Below are 19582 nucleotides of genomic sequence, written 5' to 3'. Positions count from 1 at the left end.
CACTTATTAACCCCTTATTAGCCCCTGATCACCCCATATAGACTCCCTGATCACCCCCCTGTCATTGATTACCCCCCTGTCATTGATCAACCCCCTGTAAAGCTCCATTCAGACGTCCGCATGATTTTTACGGATCCACTGATAGATGGATCGGATCCGCAAAACGCATCCGGACGTCTGAATGAAGCCTTACAGGGGCGTGATCAATGACTGTGGTGATCACCCCATATAGACTCCCTGATCACCCCCCTGTCATTGATTACCCCCCTGTCATTGATTACCCCCCTGTAAAGCTCCATTCAGACGTCCGCATGATTTTTACGGATCCACTGATAGATGGATCGGATCCGCAAAACGCATCCGGACGTCTGAATGAAGCCTAACAGGGGCATGATCAATGACTGTGGTGATCACCCCATATAGACTCCCTGATCACCCCCCTGTAAAGCTCCATTCAGATGTCCGCATGATTTTTACGGATGCACTGATACATGGATCGGATCCGCAAAACGCATCCGGTCGTCTGAATGAAGCCTTACAGGGGCATGATCAATGACTGTGGTGATCACCCCCCTGTCATTGATTACCCCCCTGTAAAGCTCCATTCAGATGTCCGCATGATTTTTACGGATGCACTGATAGATGGATCGGATCCGCAAAACGCATCCGGACGTCTGAATGAAGCCTTACACGGGCGTGATCAATGACTGTGGTTATCACCCATATAGACTCCCTGATCAACCCCCCTGTCATTGATCAACCCCCCTGTCATTGATCAACCCCCCTGTCATTGATCAACCCCCCTGTCATTGATCAACCCCCCTGTCATTGATCACCCCTCTGTAAGGCTCCATTCAGATATTTTTTTGGCCCAAGTTAGCGGAATTATTTTTTTTTTTTCTTACAAAGTCTCATATTCCACTAACTTGTGTCAAAAAATAAAATCTCACATGAACTCACCATACCCCTCACGGAATCCAAATGCGTAAAATTTTTTAGACATTTATATTCCAGACTTCTTCTCACGCTTTAGGGCCCCTAGAATGCCAGGGCAGTATAAATACCCCACATGTGACCCCATTTCGGAAAGAAGACACCCCCAGGTATTCTGTGAGGGGCATATTGAGTCCATGAAAGATTGAAATTTTTGTCCCAAGTTAGCGGAACGGGAGACTTTGTGAGAAAAAAATTAAAAATATCAATTTCCGCTAACTTGTGCCAAAAAAATTTTTTTTCTATGAACTCGCCATGCCCCTCATTGAATACCTTGGGGTGTCTTCTTTCCAAAATGGGGTCACATGTGGGGTATTTATACTGCCCTGGCATTCTAGGGGCCCCAAAGCGTGAGAAGAAGTCTGGTATCCAAATGTCTAAAAATGCCCTCCTAAAAGGAATTTGGGCACCTTTGCGCATCTAGGCTGCAAAAAAGTGTCACACATCTGGTATCGCCGTACTCAGGAGAAGTTGGGGAATGTGTTTTGGGGTGTCATTTTACATATACCCATGCTGGGTGAGAGAAATATCTTGGTCAAATGCCAACTTTGTATAAAAAAATGGGAAAAGTTGTCTTTTGCCAAGATATTTCTCTCACCCAGCATGGGTATATGTAAAATGACACCCCAAAACACATTCCCCAACTTCTCCTGAATACGGCGATACTACATGTGTGACACTTTTTTGCAGCCTAGGTGGGCAAAGGGGCCCATATTCCAAAGAGCACCTTTAGGATTTCACAGGTCATTTACCTACTTACCACACATTAGGGCCCCTGGAAAATGCCAGGGCTGTATAACTACCCCACAAGTGACCCCATTTTGGAAAGAAGACACCCCAAGGTATTCCGTGAGGGGCATGGCGAGTTCCTAGAATTTTTTATTTTTTGTCACAAGTTAGTGGAAAATGCTTATTTTTTTTTTTTTTTTTCATACAAAGTCTCATATTCCACTAACTTGTGACAAAAAATAAAAAGTTCCATGAACTCACTATGCCCATCAGCGAATACCTTGGGGTCTCTTCTTTCCAAAATGGGGTCACTTGTGGGGTAGTTATACTGCCCTGGCATTCTAGGGGCCCAAATGTGTGGTAAGGAGTTTGAAATCAAATTCTGTAAAAAATGACCTGTGAAATCCGAAAGGTGCTCTTTTGAATATGGGCCCCTTTGCCCACCTAGGCTGCAAAAAAGTGTCACACATCTGGTATCTCCGTAATCGGGAGAAGTTGGGGAATGTGTTTTGGGGTGTCATTTTACATATACCCATGCTGGCCGAGAGAAATATCTTGGCAAAAGACAACTTTTCCCATTTTTTTTATACAAAGTTGGCATTTGACCAAGATATTTATCTCACCCAGCATGGGTATATGTAAAAAGACACCCCAAAACACATTCCTCAACTTCTCCTGAATACAGAGATACCAGATGTGTGACACTTTTTTGCAGCCTAGGTGGGCAAAGGGGCCCACATTCCAAAGAGCACCTTTCGGATTTCACAGGTCATTTACCTACTTACCACACATTTGGGCCCCTAGAATGCCAGGGCAGTATAACTACCCCACAAGTGACCCCATTTTGGAAAGAAGAGACCCCAAGGTATTCGCTGATGGGCATAGTGAGTTCATGGAAGTTTTTATTTTTTGTCACAAGTTTGTGGAATATGAGACTTTGTATGAAAAAAAAAAATAAAAAAAAAAAAATCATCATTTTCCACTAACTTGTGACAAAAAATAAAAAATTCTAGGAACTCGCCATGCCCCTCACGGAATACCTTGGGGTGTCTTCTTTCCAAAATGGGGTCACTTGTGGGGTAGTTATACTGCCCTGGTATTCTAGGGGCCCAAATGTGTGGTAAGGAGTTTGAAATCAAATTCAGGAAAAAATGAGGAGTGAAATCCGAAAGGTGCTCTTTGGAATATGGGCCCCTTTGCCCACCTAGGCTGCAAAAAAGTGTCACACATCTGGTATCCCCGTACTCAGGAGAAGTTGAGGAATGTGTTTTGGGGTGTCTTTTTACATATACCCATGCTGGGTGAGATAAATATCTTGGTCAAATGACAACTTTGTATAAAAAAATGGGAAAAGTTGTCTTTTGCCAAGATATTTCTCTCACCCAGCATGGGTATATATAAAATGACACCCCAAAACACATTCCCCACCTTCTCCTGAGTACGGAGATACCAGATGTGTGACACTTTTTTGCAGCCTAGGTGGGCAAAGGGGCCCATATTCCTAAGAGCACCTTTCGGATTTCACAGGTCATTTTTTACAGAATTTGATTTCAAACTCCTTACCACACATTTGGGCCCCTAGAATGCCAGGGCAGTATAACTACCCCACAAGTGACCCCATTTTGGAAAGAAGAGACCCCAAGGTATTCGCTGATGGGCATAGTGAGTTCATAGAACTTTTTATTTTTTGTCACAAGTTAGTGGAATATGAGACTTTGTAAGAAAAAAAAAAAAAAAAAAAATCATCATCATTTTCCGCTAACTTGTGACAAAAAATAAAAAGTTCTATGAACTCACTATGCCCATCAGCGAATACCTTAGGGTGTGTACTTTCAGAAATGGGGTCATTTGTGGGGTGTTTGTACTGTCTGGGCATTGTAGAACCTCAGGAAACATGACAGGTGCTCAGAAAGTCAGAGCTGCTTCAAAAAGCGGAAATTCACATTTTTGTACCATAGTTTGTAAACGCTATAACTTTTACCCAAACCATTTTTTTTTTTTACCCAAACATTTTTTTTTTATCAAAGACATGTAGAACTATAAATTTAGAGCAAAATTTCTATATGGATGTCGTTTTTTTTTGCAAAATTTTACAACTGAAAGTGAAAAATGTCATTTTTTTGCAAAAAAATCGTTAAATTTCGATTAATAACAAAAAAAGTAAAAATGTCAGCAGCAATGAAATACCACCAAATGAAAGCTCTATTAGTGAGAAGAAAAGGAGGTAAAATTCATTTGGGTGGTAAGTTGCATGACCGAGCAATAAACGGTGAAAGTAGTGTAGGTCAGAAGTGTAAAAAGTGGCCTGGTCTTTCAGGGTGTTTAAGCACTGGGGGCTGAGGTGGTTAAGGAGCTAATTGCTCCTAAGTTCACTGTGACCCAACTTTCCCAGAAACAGATATAACTAAGAAATTAGCTGGTATTAACTGACATTTCCTGTTCTTAGACCCGATTCCTGGAGCGTGTAACCTGGAGTTCAATTTAGACACTGACCCAAATGTCTATCTTCAGTACAATCTCTATGAGACGGTCATCAAGTTTGCTCCAGCGAATTTGGGCCATGCCAGGTATGGAAATATCCTGGAGAGAAGGGTGGGAATCAGTCAGTGAGAGTGATATCATGACTTTCTCTTGTAGAGATGCGACTCCCCAGGCCTGCGATGTTCAGACGGGCCAGGAATCGAGGTGGCGCCTGCAGTACGACATCTACCAGTATTTTCTTCCAGAAAACAACCTCAATGACTCTGTGTTGTTGGCTCACCTGCAGAAGATGTCAGCGGTACCGCAGATCTCTGCTAACGGCATGAAGGTGAGGAGTGACTCCCAGCAGCGCAGAGTATTTTAGAAGAGGAGTGAGGGCAAGGGATAGTAGCCTGTTGCAGGGCGCTATGAGATGAATGGGAAATAAGTGACAGGTCACAGATTGAGGATTGTATAGTGGGAGGAGTAAGGATATCCAGCAGTGCACAGTATTTCAGGAGGGACGTATGGCATTTTTTGGGCCACAGCCTTTACATGCCACAATGACAAATATTACAGGTGCCCTGTAATTTGTAGTAACATCCCTGAGATCTAGGGCAGAGCAAGGATTCAAGAGAATCTGTTTTGACCATGTTAAACTGCTGATAGCACTAGGTAGGAGCTTGGGAGAGCAGAACAATCATACCTTTTTAGTGACGTTTTTATTATCAGGTGTAGTGTGAATATGAAGTTTTATTTTGCCAGGTTCTCAAGTGCCCTGGAGATGGAGCATTACTGTGACATGTTCTCTACTCTACCAGGAGGATCACTACAGCTGTCACTCAGAGCAGAGGAAGCAGCTCAATACAGAGAACACTTTGCAGACAAGCTCCACCTCCACTTAAGGAACATAATCTGGCAGAATAAAAGATCATATCCTCACTACTCCCAATAATAAAAACCTCCATGTTTGTACTGCTCTCCTTAGCCCCTACATAGTGCTGTCAACAGTTTAGCATGGTCAGAACTGATAAAACAATTCCAGAACACAGAAGGGGTGGCACTGCTTTCTTTCCCTTTCTTCAAAACAACTGGATCTCCAAGACTGGGTCCTCTCTACCACTCGTGGCAGTGCTTCTGCCTCTAAGTCTTTCAAATATGCATCAAAGAAGAAACAACTAGGCGGCACTCTCCAAAAAGTGGATGTTCTTTATTCCAGAAGCTATAAACATTCACAGATACAGGCATGGGGAGGACAAACAAACAGCGCAGGCAAGTAGCTCCTGGCGACGGCCGTTTCGCACCTTAGCACATTGATCCCGTCACAGAGGCACCGGCCAAATACATATAAACACCAAAAATGTGCAAATAAAACAAACAATAAAGATGCATATATTTTTACAGATATACTCCAAGATCGTTTCTATCATTCAGTCCCAGAGGGCCCATAGCTCCGGAGCGCAAGATCCATCTTGCTTCCTTCCTTAGGAGGTCCCGGCAAACCTCAACACCTTACTTATCACCATCCTGCTCAGATTTCACATGTTCTGTTAATCGTGGACAACCTTTCCCTGTAACAATTGAATTAACATGTTCCCTAAATCTCTCACCAAGGCTGTGAGGAAACTCCATTTGAATAGCTTGTTTAAGAACGTGCTTGAAACAAAGAGATAAGAGAAGGAGGAGTACCAGCGAGTAGAGGACCCTTGGGTTTCAGTACGGTGGCAAATTTTAACTAAACAGAGATATCCTGTTTAGAATGGATGACAGGTTTAGATCTGAATGAGTCACTGAAAAACCCACCCACAAAGGATTTTGTGGGGGGGAGTCAGCTCTACGTTTTGACCTGCCGGGAGTAGTATTGATATATTCTATCACAAGGTATTAGAGGGTGTTAAAGCATTGATTTACCCCCAGGGTATATAGGAATAACGATATAGGGGAAAAAAAAGCCTTCAAATGGTGACCATCACAAAGTGATATAGTCATAAAACCGGCGGACAAGGGGGGGGGAACGTAGTGCTGATGACGAGAGAATATTATGTGGCAGAGGCAGGGAGGCAATTAGGGGACAGTAATGTTTGAGACATTTAAGGTAGATACAGAACCAATTGAGGGGTCTTTTACATAAATATGTGAAACGTAATGTATTGTCCAAAAGAAAAGCACAAAAATTGTTACCGTTGTCTCCGTCTAAACCATCTTGGTACTTCTTGCCGAAGATACACAAGTCACTGTCCCACCCCCCTTGGAGACCTAAAGTCTTGGGGGTTGGATCAGTGGCTGAACCTCTGTCTAAGGCCTCATGCACAAGAACGTATATTCTTTCCGTGTCCGTTCCGTTTTTTTTGCGGACCGTATACGGAACCATTCATTTCAATGGGCCCTAAAAAAAAAACCTGAAGTTACTCCGTGTGCATTCCGTTTCCTTTTTTCCGTTCCGCAAAAAAATAGACCATATCCTACTATTATCCACATTACGGACATGGATAGTACTGTTCTAACTGTTCCGTTCCACAAAATACGGAATGCACACGGACGTCATCCGTATTTTTTGCGGATCGGTTTTTTGTGGACCGCAAAATACATACGGTCATGTGCATAAGCCCTAAGGGCTCATGCACACAACCGTATTCCCTCCGAGACATACGGTCTGTGAGCGGGCCATATGTCCCAGAGCGGCATACATCGTGCGCATGGGAGTACACAGAGCATCATAGATTACTAGATTACAGAGCATCATAGATTACTAGATTACATAGATCATATGAGTGCAGGACAATAGTCTGGCGGGCGGCCCGATGTGCACAGCATCATGGTAACCTATGATGCTGCGCACGATGTATGCCGCTCACAGACCGTATGTCACGGAGGGCATACGATCGTGTGCATGAGCCCTTAGGGCTCATGCACACGACTATGTATTTTGCGGTCCACAAAAAATACGGATGACGTCCGTGTGCATTCTGGAACAGCTGTCCCCTGATAGAACAGTACTATCCTTTTCCGTTATACGGACAATAATAGGACATGTTCTATCTTTGTACGGAAATACAGAAACGGAAGGCATACGGAGTACCTTCCGTTTTTTTTCAAGATCCATTGAAATGAATGGTTCCGTATATGGAACGCAAAAAACGTAACATAAACGGGCAAGAGGCCTAAATACGTGGACTGGCTACTCAGACCTCTGATTCAGCAGTTACCATCTTACCTCAGAGACACGGTTGACCTGTTACTGGCACTGAAGTCTTTTCAGTGGGGGGTGGGTGGGTTCCAACTGGTCTCTTATCCCACAAGATGAAGGCATTGAAGCAGTGACTGAAGTATTGAGTGACACTGACAAAAGTGAGATTTTTGTAGATTTTATAAGAGAAGCTTTAAGCTTGATTTTGAAGATCAATTTGGAACGGCCATGGGCACGCCAGTTGCATGTACGTTTGCAAATATTTGTCTTGCAAGGTTCGAAGATAAATATGTGTATTCGTTTGAGAACCCCTTTGTGTCCTATATACAGCTTTAGTTAAGATTCATAGACTATGTATTTATTGTTTGGTCGGGCGCGGAGCTTCTGTTCAGGGAGTAATACAGGGAATAAAATGAATGAGGTTCACCCATAATTTTGGAAGCTCCAAATTAGAATTTTTAGATGTATTGGTAAAAGATGGTGAATTAGTCACCGAGGGCTATCGCAAGCCAACGGCGACCAATTCACTTAATTTCTCCAGTTACCACCCGGATAGTGTGAAGAGAGCAGTCCCATATGGACAGTTTATCAGATTAAGAAGGATTAACGGGATGGAGGAGCGTTTCAGGAAACAATCCTTAGGTCTGAAGAAACGATTGTTAGCTAGAAGGTACCCGATGGAGTTATTGAATGAGGCTATGCAGAAGGCTTCATCCTTGCACCAAAGTGTGGTAACATTGGGGAATACAAATATTAGGAAGAGAAAGGACAATCAAAACGTTTCGTTTTCTCCTTTAAATATAGTCTAATGGCGGATCGGATTAGGGAAGTGATAAGAGAAAATTGGGACATAGTGGAAAGGGACGATAGTTTAAAAGAGATCAAAGGCTCTACCTGCGGCCCTCCAGCGATTGCAAAACTATAAATCCCAGCATGCCCGAACAGCCTACAGCAGGGCATTGTGGGAGTTGTAGTTCTACAACAGCTGGAGGGCCGCAGGTTGAGCATGCCTGGTTTAAACCATTAGTAGCCTTTAGGAGGAGCCATTCTCTGAAAGAGAGGCTGGTTAGGAGTCGTTTAGTGGAACCAAAATCTGATATATGGCTGAAAGATTGGGTACCTGCCGTAATTGTTCCTACTGTAAATACAATCCCCAATGGGATTTACTGTTTTTTGGTGGATTACATCATATAGTAAATATGTAGTGTGCCTCATAATGTGTATGCGATAGGAAAAACCATTAGGAGCCTTGGTGAGAGATTTAGGGAACATGTTAATTCAATTGTTACAGGGAAGGGTTGTCCACGATTAATAGAACATGTGGAATCTGAGCAGGATGGCGATAGTAAGGTGTTGAGGATTGCCGGGATTGAGATAGTGCGTAGTCTGCTACAAGGGGGAGATGGACATCGTACCCTCCAAAGGAAGCAAGATGGATCATGCGCTCCGGAGCTATGGGCCCTCTGGGACTGAATGATAGAAACGATCTTGGAGTAAAAATATATGCATCTTTGTTTGTTTTATTTGCACATTTGTGGTGTTTATATGTATTTGGCCGGTTCCTCTGTGACGGAATCCATGTGCTCCGCACAGAGGAAGCAGCGCATAAAGGTGACGTAATCACGTCAGAACGTTAGTGGCCCGAGGAAGTGCGAAAACGGCCATCGCCAGGAGCTACTTGCCTGCGCTGTTTGTTTGTCCACACCATGCCTGTATCGGTGAATGTTTATGGCATCTGAAATAAAGGACATCCACTTTTTGGTGAGTGCCGCCTAGTTTCTTCCTTTTGTGTCTGTAACCCTGCTGATCAAGTGCAGTGAAGGGGTTAGAGTCTGTATCTCTGGTGTTCATAATATAGTTTGTGAGGATCCCTGTGGCATAGGATAGAAAAGGAGTTAATGCCCCTGGTTGTCTAAGCAGAAATTGGGTTATTGTGCAGTCCAGGGCAAATGCCAGTATCCCTAATGGTCTTTACCTAGAAATGGTTTGTTGTGGTGTAGGGCAGTGCAGTCAGATGGTTCATTCTAGGGTCCCTGATGGAGGACAGTGAAACGTTTCTGCTGCATGTGTCTTAATGGAGTGTCTCTGATTTTCCCAGCTGGCCACTCTGACCTCCAGTGACAGAACCACCATGTCCTTCTCTTCTGTCCCCGGACAAGGTGTCATTTACAATGTGGTTGTCCGTGATCCCGTCCTGAACACGTTTGCAGCCTATGTGCCAGTCCATACATACTCCTGCAACTTCACTTCAGCAATGGACAACTGCGCTACCCTGGGTAAGGAACCAGCAGAGTCTGAAGAGAGCAGTTAAGCTTCTAATAAAGAGTGACGTCACTAGGACAGGGCTACAGATGTTTACAATCCGGCTCCCCAGACACACATTATAGTAATATTCTCTTCCTTTTACAGGTAAAGTATCAACCAAAGTATTTTTCACGTTCTGCGGCATCTTCGGTCTTTTCATCTGCTTCTTCGGGCACCGGTTTCTTAAAATTGGTGAGTCCTTTAATCCCCTATTTCTGTATTACACCCCTTGTATTCTGGAATCGTAGAGATCAGGGTGGCTTTCATCATTTGTGATGCTGATCAGTCTATTTTGTATTCAGATTTCTTCTCCGTGGGGTTTATAATCTTTGGATTTTTCATGTTCGTTCTTCTCACAAAAGTTACACATCTTAACCACGACGGTAAGAATTTAATATATATTTTTTCCATATGTTTCCTTGATGTTTCCGTGTTGCTAAGGTCAGTAGATTGCATGTAAGATATATCGCTGGCCACAGAAAGCACCTTGAGCTCTATCTGGCCATGAATTTCTTGGACAAGAAGTCTGACAGATGCCATGATCGGTAAACCTACAAAAAAAACTCTGTTTAAACCAGACAGCAAAACATTCCACCTGAACGATGTCCAATGTCGTAGCAAAAAAGCAAGTGGAGATAGTATACCAAAATATCAATTTATTATCAAATATAAAATATGGGGAAAAGACAGGATGAAAAACAGTGTACAGAGAAGCAAAGGGCAGTTCACATGTACAGTACAGACCAAAAGTTTGGACACACCTTCTCATTCATTGAGTTTTCTTTATTTTCATGACTATGAAAATTGTAGATTCACACTGAAGGCATCAAAACTATGAATTAACACATGTGGAATTATATACATAACAAACAAGTGTGAAACAACTGAAAATATGTCATATTCTAGGTTCTTCAAAGTAGCCACCTTTTGCTTTGATTACTGCTTTGCACACTCTTGGCATTCTCTTGATGAGCTTCAAGAGGTAGTCCCCTGAAATGGTTTTCACTTCACAGGTGTGCCCTGTCAGGTTTAATAAGTGGGATTTCTTGCCTTATAAAATGGGGTTGGGACCATCAGTTGCGTTGAGGAGAAGTCAGGTGGATACACAGCTGATAGTCCTACTAAATAGACTGTTAGCTGCTTTGTTCTTGCCATAATACAAATTCTAAGTAAAGAAAAACGAGTGGCCATCATTACTTTAAGAAATGAAGGTCAGTCAGCCGAAAAATTGGGAAAACTTTGAAAGTAAGGGCTATTTGACCAGATGGCCTGGCCTCCACAGTCACCGGACCTGAACCCAATCGAGATGGTTTGGGGTGAGCTGGACCGCAGAGTGAAGGCAAAAGGACCAACAAGTGCTAAGCATCTCTGGGAACTCCTTCAAGACTGTTGGAAGACCAATTCAGGGGACTACCTCTTGAAGCTCATCAAGAGTGTGCAAAGCAGTAATCAAAGCAAAAGGTGGTTACTTTGAAGAACCTAGAATATGACATATTTTCAGTTGTTTCACACTTGCTCCGTGATGCCTGTATGCGCCGCGCATGCGCGGTACACGGGCGGTGACGCGCTGAGAGATGGCTCCGTGGATCATGGTGTTCCCGCGCCCGCTCCACTGGACCGCAGGTGTTCGCAACCCAGGTAAACTACACCTCCCCACTTTATGTAGACTATATATACCCTACTTCCCTATTACTTAGTACCTCCTGACGAAGCCGCAGAGGTGAAACGCCTCGAGGTCTTGCGCTTAGGGTTCAGTATCCTCCTGTGTTCCTGTCATGTCTTCAGGTACGTCCCGTGTGTAGCATAGCTTGATACCTATATATGGCCCTTATTTCATCCATATCAGGTCTTTCATGTTTTTTAGATCATTGCTATACCTTGGAATTGAGTCACAGATTAGACTGTAGATATTTTGTATTGGATTGTCAGTCTCTGTTGTCTATAATCCTCGGACGGTGTGGTGTAACTCACGGACATCTAGCTATTTTCTTTTCCTTTCTGCTAACATACTATATGGCCCATTTTTGGGATTATTTATATTAATCATGCAGATTTGGGTGTCCGTGAACTACAGCCCCCCTACCTGATAGCCACCTAATGCTTATTGCTGTGTGGATATACATGTGAACTCAGTTGTGCAAACTGCCCTTTGCTTCTCTGTACACTGTTTTTCATCCTGTCTTTTCCCCATATTTTATATTTGATAATAAATTGATATTTTGGTATACTATCTCCACTTGCTTTTTTGCTACGACAGATGCCATGATCGGCCATATTGGCTCTTGTGGAGCAGTTTTTTCGGTCACTGGTCACACAGACTCCTTCCTATGGCAGTCAATCACCGGGAGACGAGGTAGCTTTCTGAGAGTTGCAGCTCTTAGCGGGGCTGCTGTCACCTTGCCACGCAGATGCTATCCCCTTCCGCCCTACCATTTGCATCTTCCCCTGGGAGTTTGTCTTATAGTGGGGCAGTAGCTGTCTGACAGTTACTATAGTCAACCTAATTTTCTCTCATGGGGTTGCTCTTCTATCACCCAGTCACGAGAGGCACGTCCTGCCTCACTTCCTCATTCAGTTCTGGTGGCACTCCATCACATGCCAGTAGATGTCTGACAATTACCGTTATCCGTACTTGCTAACATTTGGAAATGAAAGTGTGGGCATGCCCCTTCGTAGGGAACCCTGTCCCTTTTGTGCATGCTCCGCCCTTTTATCACCCCCTCCAATGCACTTTGGTGGCTGGGGTAATCCCGGCATGTCATACATTTACAGTACATGGAGGGATGCTTTCGGAGAGCTCTCTCCTTTTTTCAGGAGCCTCAAGGAGATTTCGGGAGATTTGGCAAGTAATGCCTTTATCAGCCATATTAGCTGCTGTTTCTGTCATCCCGTTACAGAGAGGCTCCGCCCCCTTCAACCTCCCTACTGTAGAGCGTGAAATATGAGGTAGTATCTGTGACCTAATGTCATTTAGGATGCGTCATACGGAGCAGATCTTTCACCTTCTGGCTTATTTTCTCTTTACAGCTCGTCTGTTATTGACTGCATTGACCGGGGTCTTTGGGGGGCTCTTGTTTGTTGGTTACTGGTGGAGATTCGGATGCATTTACCTCTGTGTATTGCTGGTGGGGTTGGTGCTGGGGTTCCTCGTGGCAGCCATTGTATTTTTCACCCCACTAGGTAAAGTATAAAGTTTAAAAAAATATTTATCTGTAAATAAATACAATCCTTATTTTGCTTTGTAATCTGTCTAATAAGATTTTGTTGTGTCTCCAAGGCAACAGACTACACAGTGTGAACCTGTAGTCATGTGTTACTTTTGTTACCAAGACGGAGAACAAGTGACTGCAGGATCAGTGTTGTTTAAATGGAACCTGTCACCGGGATTTAGTGTATAGAGCTGAGGATATGGGTTGCTAGATGGCCGCTAGCACATCCGCAATACCCAGTCCCCATAGCTCTGTGTGCATATGCAAATTAACCTGAGATGAGTCCTGTACGTGAGATTAGTCAGGGACAGGACTCATCTAAGGTTCATTTGCATATGTATCAAATCGTTTTTTTTACACAATAAAAGCACACAGAGCTATGGGGACTGGATATTGCGGATGTGCTAGCGGCCATCTAGCAGCCCATGTCCTCAGCTCTATACACAAAATCCTGGTGACAGGTTCCCTTTAAAGCATAGGTGTCAAACACGAGGCCCGCGGGCCGAATCCGGCCCGCCAGACCTCATCATGTGGCCCGCGCAGCCGCCGCCGGCCGCCAGCCTTCACCTTTTATTCTCACTTTTTTTTTTTTTTTTTGACACAGGAAAGCCGCCTCTTCAGCACATGCGTGGCAGCCTACAAGCCAGAGAACGTCTGCCCTCTAGCGGCGGCGGCCGTTCTACACAGGAAATAATTGTACCGTATATCCTAATTGCTTGTGTAGAATGCAGGCAGGCCGGGCGGGCGGCAGCGTAACTCCCTGATGTCACGTGCCTGCACCGCCGGCCGCCCGTCCTGCCTGCCGGCATTATACACAAGCAATTGGGATATACGGTACAATTAGGAGTGAGGGGGGCATGTTTAATAACTTTTAATTCAATAATACATTTTATATTTGTATACTGGGGGGGGGGGGGGGCGGCGGGGGTTTACACGGAATCTGTGGATGGCACAGTTAAAGGGTGGAGGTCTGTGGATGGCACTGTTATGGGGTGGAGGTCTGTGGATGGCACTGTTATGGGGTGGGGGGTCTGTGGATGGCACTGTTATGGGGTGGGGGGTCTGTGGATGGCACATATATAACACTGCCATCCACAGATCCCCCCCCTGTAACAGTGCCAGCCACAGATCCCCCCCCCCCCCTGTAACAGTGTCTGTCATCCACAGATCCCCCCCATAAGTGTCTGTCATCCACAGATCCCCCCCCATAAGTGTCTGTCATCCACAGATCCCCCCCCATAAGTGTCTGTCATCCACAGATCCCCCCCATAACAGTGTCTGTCATCCACAGATCCCCCCCATAACAGTGTCTGTCATCCACAGATCCCCCCATAACAGTGTCTGTCATCCACAGATCCCCCCATAACAGTGTCCGTCATCCACAGATCCCCCCATAACAGTGTCTGTCATCCACAGATCCCCCCATAACAGTGTCTGTCATCCACAGATCCCCCCATAACAGTGTCCGTCATCCACAGATCCCCCCATAACAGTGTCCGTCATCCACAGATGTTTAAAAAAAAATATATATTATTCTGACTATGTTTCTGCTTTCAGAGCTAGTTATTACTTACATTATTACAAAAAACAGTAATAATTGAATGCAGTGACAATAATTTATGATAATAAAGAGTGGACGCATAGTCCTACAGATACAACCGGCCCTTTGAGGGTGACCAAACTGCTGATGCGGCCCCCGATGAATTTGAGTTTGACACCCCTGCTTTAAAGCATAGTGTTTATAACCATGGAAACATATAGTCCTGCATAGAAGCTGTATACTGAAGACCATGTGCAAAGCTTCTGCATTTTTTAAAAATTTGTATTAGATGCATTAGAAGCCGTAAAATATTTGGTTGCAAAATTATACATTACCCTTTAGGAGAAATTCCAGTGAGATGTGTCCACCCAGCCCATATTTCCTTCCTATTTGTAAGTGACCCTTTCCAACATGGCTCTTATTGAGAGGTGCCATTGATGACAGTAGAGCTGGTATAAGCACTGCTGAAATTGTGGACACACTATGGTCAGGAGATTCTTAGTAACCCAATCTGCATCTGTTGATGGGAGAGTACAGGTCTCCTGTTCTGGGGATCAATGGCGGCCTTACAACCCCATTGATATCACTGATGCAGCAGGAGCGCCCACATTCAGCTGCTTGCCTTGTAAACCTTACAAGTCCGGTACAGAATAACTGAGGGCTTTATAACTTCAGATAGTACAATATCTGCCCCGCCCCTAGACCGCTACTCTAAGTGGGCACTGCTGAGTCTTTTAAAGTGACGGCCTGTGTTGTGATTCTTCCTATAGGAGATTATTCCACATTCCGGAATGACAGCATATTCTGGTTGACCTTCACCTGTATCGCCTTAATAGTACCTGCGTTCCTGCTCCCATTCCCAAAAGTAGTGAGTATTTTGCTTTGTGTTTCCCTGATTGGAAAAGGGGGCAGGCCCCTTAAACTACACAATGGTTAACCCCTTCAAGACCCTGGGATTTTCCATTTTAGTATTTCGTTTTCCCAGAGCCATAACTTTTTTTTTTTTCTTTTCTTTTTTATATATGTTCACAAAGCCATGTGACGGCTTGTGTTTTGCGGGATTAGTTGTATTTTCTAATGGCACCATTTAATATGGCATACGATGTAGTGGGCAGCTGGAAATAAAATTCCAAATAGGGTGGTATTGGAAAAAAAATTCAATTCCCTCATAGTTTTATGGGTTTCGTTTTTACGGCGCTTTCTATGCAGTAAAACTGACCTGCTACATTCATTATCCAAATCAGTATGATTAGAACGATACCACATTTATAAAGTTTTTCTTGTGTTTTTAATACTGGGGAAAAAAGAAAAAAAAACTTTGAAAAATATTTTTTTTTTTTGCATCACTATATTCTGACTAATATATTTACATCTATGGAGTTGTTTGACGGCTCACCATCTTGTGGGGCAACGTGTCGTTTTTATATTTTTTTTTTTGGGGGGGGGGGGGGGAGAGATTAAGCGAACCAGTCATTTCTATTTTTTTTTTTTTACTGTTACACCGTTCAGTGTACGGGATAGATACGTTTATATTTTAATAGTATTGGCGTTTCATGGCGCAGCAGTGCAGATCTATTTTTTTTATTATGGGGAAAGGGGGTGTTTTGGAATGTTTATTTTTAACAACTTTTTTTATATACTTATATTAAGGGGACATGAGATGGTTAGATCATTTGTGCCATAGACTGCAGTGAATTACCTTTGCAGCCTGTGGGACATTTAACACGTTCCTATGGAGCCCTACCAGAGGCAGGGCTCCATAGAAACTATCAGAGGGACCTAGGCTACCACACCGAACAAACTGCTTTAATGCTGTCTTACAATTGACCACTGCATCTGAGAGGTCGATCACTGACATTAGCTCGGGTCTCTGCTGTTTAAAATATCAGAAACTTGGCGGCTATGATGCCCACTGCACTGTGCGCTGGAGGTCGGGAAGGAGTTAATTTGCATATTCCAGTGTACAGGTCGAGCTACTGGCTCTCGCAGTGGTTGCTGCTGTAGTCACATGATGTAATTTATATACTGCTGAATGTACTTTCTCCATCAAATTTTTTATTTATTATTGCATTTTACGCATTTTTTTTTTATTTGGTCTTTATTAAAAATAAATTCTGAACAGTTTTCTTCTACAGTTTTCAGGCAAATGGATCTACAGACTATTGCTCTCTGCCTCTTACTGAATCTGTCGGGGAGCTGCTCTGACCACTCAATCTGCAGTCCTTATCTCTGAATTCCTGATAGCTCCTAAATACTCATTCCGATAGGAATATGGCTTAAATAAGTGTTGGGAGTTCAGAGCTGTCAGGTGTTTAGAGATGAGGGCTACAGATTGAGCCATCAGAGAAGCTTCCTGATGGATTCAGTGTGAGGCGTCATTCACACAACAGTTTTTTAAGCCTGCATCTGATCCTCCTTTTTTTTTCCGGATCACATGCAGAACTATTTATTTCTATAGGGCTGATAGAACATGTCCTATTCTTGTCCATTTTGTGGACAAGAATGGGTATTTTGACAATGGGCCCCTGAAAAGTGCGGGATGCTTACAGCCGGTATCCACGATTTGTGAACTGCAGAGCGGAAATGGTTGTGTGAATGTAGCCTTAGGGTCCATTCACACGTCCGCAAAATGGGTCCGCATCCGTTCTGCAATTTTGAGGAACGGGTGCGGACCCATTCATTCTCTATGGGGACGGAATGGATGCGGACAGCACACAGTGTGCTGTCCGCATTTGCGGTGCGCGGCCCCGATCTTTGGGTCCGCAGGTCCGCAAAAAGATAGAGCATGTCCTATTCTTGTCCGCAGCTTGCGGACAAGAATAGGCATTTCTATGGGGGTGCCGGGCTGGTGTGTTGCGGACCCGCAATTTGCGGGTCCACAACACACCACGGACGTGTGAATGCAGCCTTAGGCAGAGACCAATACTCTGTAGATGCACTGAACTGTAGAGGAAAAACTGTTGCATATTTTTAACAAAGACCGATTAAAAGAAAATATTTTTGGCTCAAAATGGGTAAAAAAAACTTCCAAAACGCTTGGATCTTACAAGATGTGCTGTAGTCTGATCTCTGGTGACCACTGTAGTTTCTAAATGTTCTTTGTATGACGTTTTGCATGTCAATGCTTTTCAGATCTTTTAATGAGGATAATGTTGCATCTAGAAAAGCAATTGTCTTGCTTTTAACTTGCACTGTACTGGGTGTACTTCTGAATATGAATAGTATGCACACGAAAAAGGTTCTTGACTAGCCCCAATTCCTTTTCTTTACAATGTTTCTTGACAATGATCTGGTCACAGAGTGCCCTTTAATAGTCAGCAGTGATGTGTGGGGAAACCTGGCAGTTCAGTTTCCCTGCAGCACCCCCTCAGGAGAGATGATGCATTACACATTTCTTGTTGAACTAGGTGGGATGTTCATGTAATGTATGCACATGTTGGGTCTTCCAGGGAGGGGGAGACACACTTTGTAGCCACTTAAATAGATCATGATATATATGAAAATGGATTTTAGAACTGCTTTTTCGTGTGGCTATAGCCAATGCTGACTATTGAGAAATGATTGCACTGGTTGTGGTCATGATAACTAATCACACTCTTTTCCTCCCTGATAGCTAAATATTTTGAGCTGCAGCGTGGTTGGGTCCTATACGGTGGTATTGGCGATTGACAGTTACCTATACACCAGTCTCAGCTACATAACTTTAAATGTCCTCAAGAGGGCGCTCAACAGGGACTTCAGTACAGCCTACAGCAGTGTGCCATTCCAGAAAAATGGTAAGAGAGATGTCCGCATTCATATCCAGCCATCAGACCTAACATTACATGTAATTCAGCCAAGGTAGACTTCCCCTTTAATACTGAGCGTCCAGGCATAACTTATTGGCCATGTAAATGTGGAGGATCTTGTACAGTTGCCCCAGTTGTGTGGCCGGTCTTCGTTTTGCCATGTGGCATCATGTCAGGACGGGCATTGCAACTGGAGGAAACATCAGTCAGGAACTATAGTCTGCTAGATCTGTTTTTACAGCAACCATGAGGTGAAAATACGAAGAAGCTACAAATTTGGTTCCCCTAAAATTTGCCCCATGAACACATTTTTTAAAAATCCCATTCTCTCTCTACAGCATTAACATTTTCCTTTTGTCTCCACAGACTTCATTATCATCGCGGTCTGGGTGGTCCTGATAGTCTGCGGTATGACAACCCAGTTCTACAGGGAGAGGGAGAGGCCGGCTTTTCCACCAACCCCCTATGCGATATGGAAACGTGACCGCGAGCGGCGGATCACGAACATCCTGGATCCTAGTTATCACACGCCTCCCTTCAAGGACCGTCTCCTGGCCAACCTGGCTTGGTTAAGAGATTTCTTCCGCAAGGAACCATCACTGGGTGAGAGGACACCCCTGCTGTTATAGCTGAAAGAAACCGTGTAGGTTTAGCCTGGGGTTATCAGGCAGGATAATGGTATGTAAACCTGCCATGGGGCTGCCTGGAAGGCAAGAGTCAGTGTTATGTTGGGGTTGTAGCCTCGACTGCAGAAACGGGAAACCACTAGCAAGCAGGTGGCGGCTTCCCACAAGCTACTGATCTACTTTCAGCTGGGGGCCATTAGCTGCTTGTAAGGACTCCAACCCAAGGGATGTATTTTTAGAGGTTCTCCACAAAAATCTGATTAATATGGCGGTGAGCAATGAATAGATGCTTGGCGTGAGCACTATTATTTAGATTTCTTGTAATCAGATACAAGCTGGTTGCTGTGGACCTCTGTAGTGTATCCATTGCAACCAATTTGTCTCTGTGCTGAGAGCAGAGATGAGGATTCAGCCTGGCGGCAGTCACGTTATGGCTTTCCTTCTCTTCTCTCAGCCTCCTTTATTAATCAGATGGAGTACCCGTTTAAATGTCATGGTGCACTGATTGGGATGGTTATAGTTTCACCTCGAGACATTCCTCCGCTGTTATACATTTATTCCTATGAGGGTTTTATATACCAGAGCTTATGACCCGGTGCCTCTGCTGTGAGACGCAGACTTGGAAACACTATGGGCTCCTAGGCCACTATGGTGGCTCTGTACCTTTAAAAAAAAAAAAAAAAAGTTATTAGAGGGGCTCTCCAGGATATTATAAAATGTTCAGTTAATGAAAAAACAATTATATA

At 43.9% G+C, this 19582-nt stretch overlaps 1 protein-coding gene across 1 annotated transcript in view; it reads left to right on the top strand.

Annotated features, from left to right (window-relative positions):
• TM7SF3 (transmembrane 7 superfamily member 3) overlaps positions 1-19309 on the top strand; it is a 67720-nt gene extending 48411 nt beyond the window's left edge. Inside the window, exons 4-12 of the mRNA XM_040435678.1 lie at positions 4169-4289; positions 4360-4531; positions 9468-9645; positions 9779-9865; positions 9976-10056; positions 12701-12853; positions 15193-15290; positions 18036-18198; positions 18577-19309. Coding sequence (XP_040291612.1) covers positions 4169-4289; positions 4360-4531; positions 9468-9645; positions 9779-9865; positions 9976-10056; positions 12701-12853; positions 15193-15290; positions 18036-18198; positions 18577-18839 — 1316 coding nt within the window. The 3' untranslated portion in view covers positions 18840-19309. The remainder of the gene's footprint in view (positions 1-4168; positions 4290-4359; positions 4532-9467; positions 9646-9778; positions 9866-9975; positions 10057-12700; positions 12854-15192; positions 15291-18035; positions 18199-18576) is intronic.
• Positions 19310-19582: the final 273 nt, after the last annotated feature.

Source organism: Bufo bufo, chromosome 1, assembly GCF_905171765.1.
Source record: "Bufo bufo chromosome 1, aBufBuf1.1, whole genome shotgun sequence".
Classification (NCBI taxonomy): Eukaryota; Metazoa; Chordata; class Amphibia; order Anura; family Bufonidae; genus Bufo; species Bufo bufo.
Note: the sequence above shows the minus strand (reverse complement) of the source record. Positions and strands in the feature narration are given on the sequence as shown.